At 52.3% G+C, this 12268-nt stretch overlaps 1 protein-coding gene across 1 annotated transcript; it reads left to right on the top strand.

Annotated features, from left to right (window-relative positions):
• Positions 1-11497: 11497 nt before the first annotated feature.
• LOC136455390 (uncharacterized) lies at positions 11498-12268 on the top strand. Its single transcript, XM_066455433.1, has one exon. It carries the CDS (start codon positions 11498-11500, stop codon positions 12266-12268), a length of 771 nt encoding a protein of 256 aa, XP_066311530.1.

The raw sequence follows: 12268 nt of genomic DNA, 5'->3' as shown, positions 1-12268 counted from the left end.
AGCAAGAGGTACGGGTAATGCGGTATGGCCATGAACTTGGCTAAAGCGGGTCGACCGAAGATAGCATGGTATGATGATTCGAAGTCAGCTACATCGAACTAGATGAATTCTGTTCGGAAATTGTTTAGGGGTACCAAATGTTACCGAGAGCGTGATCCATCCGATTGGCATGGCAACCTTGCCGGGTACTATCCCATAGAAAGGGACATCAGTGGGAGTGAGTAGGCTGGTAAAATCCAAGCTATCTTCTTTAGCGTGTCTACAAATATTATGTTCAATCCTGCGCCGCCATTGACCAGGACCTTGGGGACTATCATGCCGACTATTGTTGGACCCAGGACGAGTGGATAGTGGCCGACATTGGTCACGCTAGTCCATTGATCTTTCCTAGAAAGCTGGATCAGGTACTCGGACCAATTAAGGTACTTTGGTGTTGAAGGTTCTGCTGCCATGATATCCCAAAGAGCCAACTTCCCAGAATGTTTGTTTGATGAAGTCGGTAACCCCACAAAGATTACTGCAATTTGGCCCTTGGACTGTTGGAAGCCAGGGTCAATGTTGTCATCTCCATCTTTGTTGTTATCAATTTTACCCTTGCCTTTGTTGGTTTTGGCGTATAAACCTAGTTCTTGGAGTTGTCTGCACTCAGCCACCATGTGCTTGGAATTCTTGTGGAAAGGGAAGGGTAAATTCTTGAGGTCTTCGAACTTCTTGTTATTCTTGTTAGACTTCTTGGACCTATCCATGGAAGCAAGGGTGTTGTTGGGTCCTCTCTTTCTGGCAGATTGTCCACCCTAATTGCTTCTAGGGTCGTAACCTTTTCCTGCGGGCCATGTGGGAATCGTTCACGAGTACGCTCTTAAGATGCAATCATCTTTTGTACTATACACTTAAATTCCTTAGCAGTCTCTGGATTGTCGTTGCAGAATTTTTCAAACTACCACTTGTATTTGATCCCGTTGGTGAAGTGATCTATCACCTCCCTATCTATGATATCGAAGACTTAGGCTTGTATTTCAGCAAAATAGTGATAATATTGCTGGAAGGATTCATCTGGTTTCTGTTTGCAAGTTCTAAGCTCATTCCGAGTACTTGGGTGGGTGAGGACACCACAAAAATTTTCATAGAATTTGTGCTAAAGCTGTCCCAAAGTATCAATGGAGCGGGCTTGTTGTCTATCAAACCTGGCGAGAGGCACAGTGTTGAGTGCCATGGGAAAATATAATACTTTGATGTCATCTTCGCCGCCTGCCAACTCGATGGACTGAGAGTAGATGCGCAACCATTGGTTGGGTTCTGTCTTCCCGTCGTACTTTGTATGGTTGGACGGCTTAAACTTGTTGGGAAGCTGCACAGAGAGTAGTTTGTCAAAGAAATATGGGAACCTGTCTAGCGGGATACTGGCTTCTCTGTACTCGGACTCGCCTTTGTCTTCCCTGTTGCTGTACTAGTGCCCTTGATAGGCTGACTGCGCGGCACCCTGATTCTTGTTCCGGTTACCCTGTGGTCCTAGACGGGAGTGGGCTGGTACTCATTGTTTTCCTCCTTGGTTACCCTATGGTCCAAGATGAGAGTGGGCTAGTGCCCGCGTCTCTGGTCCTCGGGAAGGGTTAGCTTGAGATGTCGCTTTTGCAGCCTACATCTGAAGGGCTGTTGATTCCAAAATGACTTTGAGTCGTTGTTGATCTGGAGTAGGGTTTTCTATGGTCGTCATCTCCTCTACCAGGGCGTAGATGTTGGTGTAGGGAATGGTAAAGACCCTGTGGCCAGTTACTTCCATGAATTTAGGCTCAAGGTTGCGTGATGCAGAGGCTCTGATGGCATCACAGTCTTGGCGCTATCGTTCCACTTCTTCATCCCATAGACGCTATTCATACGCTGCCTCTGTAGCCAAGCTCCATCGTTCAATGTCTCGATAAGCCAATTGATACTACTGCCACTCCTCCCTATGGTGTTGGGCACGGTTACGTCGAGCTTGTCGAGCTCTATTCTTCCTTTCCCTAGCTGTCTTCTGCTCATCCGTCTCTCCGTTGGGTGGCGTAGTGTCTAGGGAGATGTCGGACAAGGTTTCCTCTCCATCATGGATATCTGGTGGGTTAGGCATGTAACACCCTCGGTGTTACATTATACAACTTTTACCTAAAACACTGCATGAACATTTTACTTGTGTGTACATGTATGTAATGTAGGGTATAAATCAATTTTGGAAATTGAAACGTTCATTTGAAACGTGAACCGAATGGTACATGGTATGTCACGTTGTATCGCTTAGACGGGGAATTACTAGTGGTCGGGATCAAGAGTCACTAGCTAGCTTAGTGGGTAGCTTGGAAACTGAAAGTGAGTGTGTTTTAGCTTAGTTTGATAGCCCTATATACCCTATGGAGCATAGAACAACTGGTTTGGCATTTGGAGCACCGGGTTCGAGTTTTTGAGCCACTTTAAAAAGCGTGCACGGCACATTGTCCATCTCTAGGCGCGGTCACCACCTCGGCTCGGCCTGGCACCAACGCTGGCCTACCCAACATGCTGTCACGCCAGCCACGTCCCCACTACCACGCCTATGTAAGCATGCCATGCACCTGCCCCCCGTGCTACTGCATTGGCTGCCTTTCTGCCCCGTTCTGGCACAGCTTGTACACACCGTACGTGCCCTGACGCGCTGCCCACCCGATGTCGTCGCTCGCTGGCCGTTCAACCGTTATTGCTGCCCGGTCCGCTCTACTGTTGCATGCCTGGATTTTGACTCGTGTGCACACACGCGCACACTGGGGTCCAGCAGACCTGAATGCTGCCTCCTCTGTCACATCCATCTGTGACACTGCCACTACCATGCCTGCTTGCGTGTTTGGCTCGTCCGAACTAATGTTGCCACTCTCTCGAGCGCTCATGCGCACCGCCTGCACGGCCTTCACTGCTCCCATTGATGCAGCGCAACTGCATGCACGTGGGCTCGTCCTACTTTGCCTTGTTCTCATGTTTGCAAGCAAGGCCATGACAAAGGGTTCTTGCCACGTCGCCTAGAAGGTCGTCGGCCGGCCGAGCCGTGCTAAGCCAAACCCATGCGCTGACCCCTTTCCTTGTGCCAAGTACGTTGGGCGGTCGTGTGGAAGTACATCTTCATGCCTAACCCACCACTGTGTGGTAGTATGATGTCGGGCACCAATTTGAATTCTTGCAGTCGCCGGCCGCCATAAGTCCAGAGGCGTCGCTCCTGAAATTGGCCTCACACACGCCACCATTTTCTAATTAGCCATACACACATCGAGCTTAGGTAACTAGCTTCCGTTCAGAGTCGTCTCATCGAGTGTTCGTCCTGCAGTGAGGTTGTGCGGGGCGTTCCTTTCATGGACCTCCAGCGTGAGCTCGGCGAGGTCAGCTGGCTCATCCGCACCATCGTGCTCTTCTATGTCGAGCTAGTAGTAGCGTCGCGAACAGCACACTGGTGTGCTTTGTTCGTCGGCGAACTCCACCACACCATGCTCGCACCGGTGAGCAGAGCAAGCAGAGCGGCCAGCAGTGCGTACTGTTGCTCTTAGCTTGTTGACATCAATCTGATGTCATCCCTGCGTCACACCCATTTTAGGGCCGCTTTCGTGTAGGAAAATAAATCCCAAATACATTAGAAATACGCCCTGCTCTGTCAGCTCACGTCCGTGTAGCCGCCTAGGCCAGCCACGTCTGTGCCCTCACCTGCTAGGCCAGCTCACGCCCGTGGCCTGCGCTCTCGCCTGGGCCAGCTCGCGCTAGCGCCTGTGCCTCCACCATGGGCCGGCCTGCCCACGTCGGAGTCGGTCTACTGCCGCGCTGGGCCACGCTCGCATCCGCGCCCGCCTACTGAGCCGCGCGTGCGTCCACGCTCGTGCGCGCGCTCCGCCTTGTTGGGCCGAGCCACGTGCGAGTTGGGCCGCGCTGTGAATTTGTTTTCCAATTTCTAGTGAATTACAAATGTTTATTAAATATAGTTTCTAGCTAAACTTTGATAAATTGTAGTAAATCTTGTAGATGTCCAAAAATAGTGAAACCAATTTTGTTAGATTCACAAAAATACCATCTACCTGTTAGTGTATTTCGATTACAGTTAGCTATGACAAGGGTAGGTTCGTAAATTCAAACTAGAGAGCTTAGTATTATGTAGATTAATAATTGTAGGAATTTTTGTGGTAGATTGGTGATAGATATGGCTAAGAAAATTTTATAGTATGCTCGCTAGATTATTATGTACTTGCTATAAATTTTGTAGCCCTGGAGTAAGATGATAAATAGAGTAGCCATTATTCTTGCTTTATCATATATAGTGTAAATCAGCATTAGGAGTAAGAATACTTGTAGTTGCTATAATAATAATGAATGTCATACTTCAAACTTGTTGTCGGTAACAAGAGATAGCTTAGTACCATGGTCGGTAGCACTAGCTTAGTAGTTAGACAGATGTACTTTTGTTTTAAGAGTTGTTGTTGCTATATTACTAAGTATTGCATCATCATATCATGCATGTAGATCACGAGTTGGTTGAGTTCGTGCCCATCGACGAACCAGAGTACGATGAGGTGATCGAGGAGTATGAGGAGGAGATCCTCGTGCAGGAGGGAGCCCAGAGCCTATTGGTGCTGACATTACTGACCCGTCGCCTGCCCAAGGCAAGCCCTAGTGCATAACCCCTATTTTTAATGATCACAGGATATATATATGATGTGCATTTATGTTACAGGCATTTTATGGAAACTACGTGCATAAATATATCTACCTATGAGTCCTACTAGTATAGGTCGAGTAGTTGCTATGCTCAGGATATCGGTAGCATGAGTAACCTGCTGTTACTCACAAGTAGTTGATAAACATGATCACTCATGATAAAATGGTAAAGGTAAATGGTGACCGGGCAGGGATATGGTTTGGGTATTGGTGGGTGTAAGGGGTTGTGTCCTACGGCCAACAGGGCAGAGCTCGGTTGCACTTTTTCCCTGTCTGAGTCGATTAAGGACCGGTCGTTGCATAAGGCATCGTGGGCAAGTCACAGATCTATTGTCCTGAGCACATACTTAGGTATGGGCACAAGGAAGACTTGTTGCTCTCTTATCATGGATCCAACTCTTTTCGGACCAACTGATTAGAGGCGGAGATGGTGGAGGTCCTTGCACCGCACTGAGTCCGGGACTCAGGAGTGGGGGCTTGGAGTCCAAGTTTGGACGGGGACCTGGACACCCAGGATAGGAGGTTGATGGGTTGGTCCTGCTTGTGCCTGGGATACAAGCGGGGTGTGTGTTTTCGGGGCACCTAGCTAGGCACATTGGTTCACGAATCGCCGCCAAGTCGGTACGACTTGCTTCGTGTTTAGCACCGTAGTAAGAACTAAAAGTTAAAAGGAGAAGAAATAGAATTGCTTACTCAACTCTTGCTTGAAAGTAGAACATGTACTTATATAGACTGGTTAGATGATAACTTAATACGACTGTCGGTGTTTCGAACAAGCATCGGCAAGTAAATTTATATTGATGTGCGTTAGGCCTGGATGGTGTGCTAATGGACACAAGATTTATACTAGTTCGGGCTGAATGTCCCTACGTCTAGTCTGTTGCTGCTCGTGTTATTAGCACAAAAAATGGTTCGTAGTAGGGGGTACAAACGGTCGAGAGAGGGACTGGTCCCAAGTATCTAATGGAAGGGTCAAAAGGATGCCAAGAGCCTGGTAGCAGCTTGGTTGTGTGTGATGTGTGTTATGTAGGGTTATGAGGATGCTATGCTAGCCGGAAAACAAAAATTTCAACGTCATAAACCAGGATCTACTGCTAGTTATAGATCATGGGATTACCACTAGACGCGCAGGTGCAGCGGAAGCGACTCGATGTAGTTGAACGCATCATAGCAGTGCCGTGCAGTTGCGAGGTCGTTCGTCCATCCGTCCCCTTCGTGCGGTTTGTCCTTGTGCTCCAGATGCAGCACCTCCGAGGTATCCACACGTATAGGGAGGAAGTGTTGCACCTCCAGACTGCTAGGTCCGCGAGGAGCAGCAGATGCGGGCGTGGGATGGGCGGTGACGGCTGCCAAAAGGCATGGATTGCTTTGTCCCGTTGCCCCACTCCACATATTTATAGGCATCCCTAATGAGCTCCCGAGTTAGAGGCCCATTAGTAACCCTAAGCCTTGTCTAGTTCAGATCCAATCTGAACTAGGCTTCCAGCCCCTTAAGCGTGCGACCCTATGGGTTGACGCACACATAGACATGACCCGAGTACTCCTACTCAGCCATTAGTTGATAGCGGCCTCTAGCAAGGCATGTCAACTCTTATGCGTACGCAAAGATCATATCAGACGAACCACCACAAAACCACATACTTGTTATTCCCTTGCCTCACGATATTTGGTCCAACTCAGAGGTTAACACTTAACCCAAGCACGACCATGCATTTCTTGATCTAATCATTAGAGTGATCCAGTGATATCTCTCTCATATATAGAGAGGGGCAAATTCCATCTTGATTGTCTATGTCTCATAGCATGTTTCCCGACAAACCCGAAAACCACCTTTATAACTACCATGTTATGGAGTAGCGTTTGATAGTCCCTGAGTAGGTCGTTTCACATCTTGAATACATACACCAATCTCAGGTCTAAGGACATAACATACATGATGTGAATAGAGATAATAACAACATCTCACGTTGGGTCAGTCCAACCCTATGTCATACATGTGCCCACATTATTAGTTTGACATCTCCATGTCTATGACTTATGAAACATAGTCATCAACTAATAATATGCTGATCCATTATTCATGTGTGTCCACACACGAACTCTGACCAGGGACAACATTAGATTAACCATTCAAGTAAAAGAGTTTCACAAACAATTCACATAATTGCTAATCGATACAGGTTGTCTTTAATGGAAATTCAATGAACTCATAATATATCATGGATACAAGGCAATATAATCATCTCTATGATTATCTCTAGGGCATACTCCTAACATGTTATGTTGTCAAAAGTTGGTCCCTTTGTTGGAGGAAGCACATCCCCTTTTATAGATGAAGGGGATGGCTTTACAAGCGAGAGGGAAAGGGTGTGTATGCTACTCAGCCTTGTTGTTCAAGTCTATCAAGCCTTGTTGTCCATTCCGGCGGATATCAGATAATGGTAAGCACCTACAATACTGTCAATGCCATTGTAGGATGTCAGGATGGCTGCAGAGTACTGCTTCGTGCAGGATATGGACTCTGGTATAGTGGTTTTGACTTATGAACCTTGCCCAGCCTTGCTCCGCAAGCCTCCTGGTTCCTATGAGTCCCCGTCGGAGGGACGCGCGAGTTCTTTCCTGGACCGTAGTGATTGTCGTATGTCTACGTTGGGTTCCGTGTCTGAGGGCTAAAGTCGACGCCTACAACTCTATAAGGCGAAGAGCACGCACCCGCAACACTATTCAAGCTCTGCCATGCCTGGAAGGGTCTAAAGCACCTATCCCGTTGTGCCCTAGCAGTACTTTTCCTGCCGGGGCGTAGGGTATGGTCCTTGATACCGTGGTTGACCCGAATGTCTTGTCTTACCCTATACCTATCATCATGAGGGAGCGGGGAGAGGTTGTCAGGTGATACGGAACCAGTCTTTGGACATCAGGTGAGGCGAGGTCGTCCTCGGACGTCGGGCAAAGTGGAGCCTAGCTTTTATCCGTCGGGCGAGACCGAGCCCAGCCCTTGGGGGTCGGGCGAGGTGGAGTCTAGCCTTTATCCGTCGGGCGAGACTAAGCCTAGCCCTCAGGGGTCGGGCGAGGAGGAGTCTTGCCCTTAGCCCTCAGGCGAGGCGGAGCTGGCCTACGGGCGTCGGGCGAGGCGGAACCAAACTCCCATCATTTGGGCAAGAAACGCACTGGCGCCCTTGTTCGTCCGGGAGTTTTTAACGTTCGATGGTTATTAGTTCCACCTCCTGGGGTACCCCGGTATTAGGTCCCTGATAGTAGCCCCCGGGCCCCCGGGTGATTCGAACAGAATTGCCCAGGGGGTGTTTTTGATTTCATCAGAGTTAATTTGCCAGAGGGTGCGCGCAAGCGCACCTGATGGGTGTAGCCCCCGAGCCCCCACGTGACTCGAGTAGAGTCACCCGGGGGGTAGTATCGGACCCTTCGCGGGTAAGGCTGAAAGACATGGTTTTTCGTCAACTGGAAATTTTTAAGGGAATCGTGGTATTCTGTTCACGGGAATTTTATTCAGGGCCGGCCTGGCTGGAACTCGACTGCAGATCGAGGCCCTGGTGATGCTTGCGTCCCTGGGTTATGGCCGCTTACAGGCCCATCCCATGTTGGTTGATCATCGAGACCGTTGGGTCGATCCCTAGATGTTCTAGGCCCAGGTGGTCCAGAGACGAAGCATTCTGACCCATATTCCCTCTGTGGGGAAAGAGTCCGGTCCACTTGGGAAAGCAAACTGTCTAGCGTGGTTTTGGTGGGAAAGGATAGAGATCATGGGCGCGTATCCCGTGAGGTGACGCGGCGGTGCATGTGGCAGGCTTAGAGATCGAGGTGGACGGTTGCCCTTCTCGCATCCGTCGCCCCTATAAAACCATGGGGTTCACCACAGGGTTCCGTATTTCGCCTCCTCACCTTCGCGTCCCTAGCCTCCGCTGCCAATCACGTGAGCTTCTTGCACCCGTACCGCTTCCGTCGTCAAACTCGCTGCTGCCTTTCTTCCCCGTGTTGCTCCCACCATCGTAATGGACCCAGGGTACAAATCCACCATCTCCCCTCAGCGCTTAGAGGGCCTTGTCCGCCGAGGCCTCCTTCATCCGTTGACCGCCACCGAGGAGTGGCGGCTGCCCAGTGAAGAGGAGGAACCGGAGCCACCCGAAGGGTACGTCGTTTCTTTCACCCACTTCCACGAGCAGGGATTCGCCACGCCCGCCCATCAGTTCCTTCGGGGACGGATGGACTACTACCAGGTGGAGCTTCAACAACTTACCCCCGATGGGATCCAGCACATTGCGGCGTTCGTCGCCCTGTGTGAGGGGTTCTTGGGGATCAGTCCCCACTTTGACCTGTGGCGGTATCTCTTCGCCGTCAATCTTCTGAAGAGGTGGTCCGGGAAGCAAGAGCTGCATGCGCCGGTGGGGTGCACCGGCATCCACCTCTACCACCATTGGGCAGGAGCATACCCGCTAATGAGTCTAACCGCCTTGAACAAGGGGTGGCATTCACAATGGTTCTATGCCAAGAATGATGCCACCGCCCCCTTGCCAGCCTTCACTGGGCGCTACATCTTAGAGGCCTCGGAGTCGTGGGGGTGGGGCGTTTAGGCTAAGGACAAGAAGCATCTTAACGGCCTTCTCGCCGCCCTCTGAACTCTGAAGGAGAGGGGCATGAAGGGGTCAGGGATTATTGGTGCCTACCATGCTAGGAGGGTTGCGCCGCTGATGGCACGTGTGCTTCCCCTATATCAGATGGTGCCTAAAGCATCGTTCGAAGGGATGGCGCTTGCTGATGAAGCGCTCCCTCCTTTCGAGGTGGCGCAGCGCATTAAGGAGGCAATGGAGCCTACGAAGGACTCTGTTGGCGCCATCCTCGACTTTGTGTACCCGGTGCCGGGGCATCCTCCAATGTGGCTAGAACTAGGGTTTGTTGACTTTGTAAGTTTCCTTTCCCCTTGCTCCTCTTTTCGCTTGAATTTCCAATCCCCTGATGCTAACCTTGGGATAGCGGGATCAGCCGAGAGGACTGTTTTTCAAGGACAGCCTGGCTCCGCTGTCGAAGGACCCAACCCGGGTGGCAGCAAACCGCGCCTTGGCCAGTTGGGACAAGAAGACGAGGGAGCTCACAAAGAAGAAGGTGATGCGGAAGTAGCAAGCTCGCGATCGAGGAGAGGAGACTAGCAGTGAAGATGATGATGATGACGATGAGTCTGACGAAGAGGGAGGCGGTACGGAAGTAGGCGGTGTGAATTGGGGTGACCTGGTGGATGAGGACTCATTGCCCACACAGGGACCTTTCCTGTTCCACGCGGGGGGAAGCGAGTCCGCAGGGACGGTGGAGCCGGGCCTGCCTCTGGGTCCGACAGGAGCCGGAGGATCCACCATCACCCTCGGGGTGTCGGCGGAGGATCGATGGATGGGAGGGGACGGATCCGAGGCTGTCCCCGAGGTACTGGCAAAGGGGGGAGGCTCCAATGCTGTGCCCCGAGGTACTGGCGGAGGGGGGAGGCTCCAATGCCGTGCCCCATGAGCTGATGGAGGGGGCGGCTCTAGCACTACACCCCATGAGTAGATGAAGGGGAGCGGCTCTAGTGCCGCGCCCCCGGAGACAAGGGAGATGAGCCCCCCTACCTCGGAGCAGGGGGGAGGCTTGAAATGGTCCCGCCCACATGAGTTGGAGCAGGGGTCTGGGGGTTCATCCTCAAAACGTACCTGCCGCCCGAAAGCGTCAGAGTATGTCACCGATTCCCCTCGTTTTTTCTTCTTTATTTTTCTGTTTCAACCTTATGCCCCTTTTTTCCTTCGTGTAGATTCTTGCGGACGGGCCGCTCTCTAGGGCTAGCGCCTAGGAAGAGCCTCGCCCTCTAGGCAGGGTAGATCATGTTGCCTAGCGTCGCCCCTGTTTCGGGCAGGAGTGACGCTGCCGCTGCGGCCTCGTTGGCCGGTCCTATGGCGTCTGCGCCCTTGGTGGTTGCCGAGCAGGCGGCCGCGACCGCGCCAAGCCGAGAGCAGCCGGACACAACCACGGTGGCATTCGAGGGGGTGGCACATTCCATGCCCCCGATGACCCAAGTGACGGTGCCTGACGAGGGCCAGGCAGAGTCGGATGCAGCCACGGTGGCGTCCGACGGAGCCGCGCAGTTCGCGCTGCCAGAGACCCAGATGCAGGTGGCCGCGACCATGACAAGCTCGGCGGGGTCGGACACCACCGTGGTGGCATCCGAGGGGGTGGCACAATCCGCACCATCGGCGATCCAAGCCGTGGCGCCCGGGGCAGGCCGGATGGAGGAGGACATGGCTAGAGGGTCTTTGGGCGTCGTGATGGTGGTGGGAAGGACTAGAAGGGAGCCGCCTTTGGCCTTGTTGTTGGGAGGCAGCTGGTCCCCCACACGGGATGAGCTGCCGGTCTAGTGGATGGCCGCCGAGGACCCAACATCGGTTCTGTTCTCGCTCGACGATGCTGCTGAGAGCCTGGAGCAGAAAAATCTGGACATCGGGTTCTCGGCTACGTTGAATGCCTTGAATGAGGCTAGTGGTGCCTTGCGTGAAATCCTCGTTCCTTCTAGCCGGGTATATGCTTGATCTTCTTGCTTGTTTTCTTCTTTCTTCACACATTTCTGTGCTTTCATGTCTTCTAATTCCTATCCTCTTTTCAGAATATTATTGCTCGTACCTAGGACAAGTCCCAGTTCCTTCATGAGCAAAAGGCGGAAAGGGGCCGCCTTACCGAGGAGGCCAGGCTATGAGGAGATGTGGGCGCGCAACTCGCTACCACCCAGCAGCGAGAGGCTGAGGCGCATCGGGACGCGGAGGAGGCTCATGGGATGTTTAAGGACCTGTCGGCGAGGGTGAAGCTGGATGAGGAGGATGTCGCCAGGCTTCAAAAGGAGCGGGACAAGCTGCTACAGAAGGACACCATGGCCAGTGAGCGGGCTGGCGAGCTCCTGGCAGAGCTAGAGATAGAGCGAGACCTCAAGCTGAAGGCTGAGGAGAGGTCCGCGGCATTGCAGCAGAGGGCAGACCGGGACACCGAGACGATCACCCGGTTGCGCGAGGAGCGGGATGAGCTATGCCAGACTGAGGAAAGACTTCGCTCAGAGCATGGTGCAGCCCGTGAGGATTGCGACCGGGCCATCCGGGAGCATGACGAGGCGTGTGGGGTGGCCGACTCCCTCCAGGCGGATCTTGGAGTCGCGGTGAATCGAAGGTTGGACGTTGAGAGCGTTGTTGCCAGGCTGGAGAAGGAGCTTAGCGAAGTGCGAGGGATCCTCCAGCTCGAGAGCGACGAGCATGACCTTCTGCAAGCCGCTGTCGGAGTGGTCACCGATGCCCTAAGGGTGGCGCAACCAGAAGGATCTAGCTCGCTTGCAGCTCGTGTCGCAGGAATCACGGCACGGGTAGGCCAACTTGAGGAGGACGCCTTTCACGCTGGGATCACCCAAGCCTTTGCTGTCGCCTGTTCCCATTATGATCGGGAGATTAACCTAGAGGTAATGAGTCATGGCTTCACGCCTGTCTATGATGACGATGAGCTGGACAAGATGGAAAAGGTAGTGACTCCCCTCGTGCGGAACCTGGCGGACAAGCTGAAATAA

This window comes from Miscanthus floridulus, chromosome 5, assembly GCF_019320115.1.
Source record: "Miscanthus floridulus cultivar M001 chromosome 5, ASM1932011v1, whole genome shotgun sequence".
NCBI classification, from domain to species: Eukaryota; Viridiplantae; Streptophyta; class Magnoliopsida; order Poales; family Poaceae; genus Miscanthus; species Miscanthus floridulus.
Note: the sequence above shows the minus strand (reverse complement) of the source record. Positions and strands in the feature narration are given on the sequence as shown.

Bases quoted from the DNA above. Each gene is read 5' to 3' on its own strand.
- LOC136455390 (XM_066455433.1), top strand. From the start codon at position 11,498: ATGTTTAAGGACCTGTCGGCGAGGGTGAAGCTGGATGAGGAGGATGTC.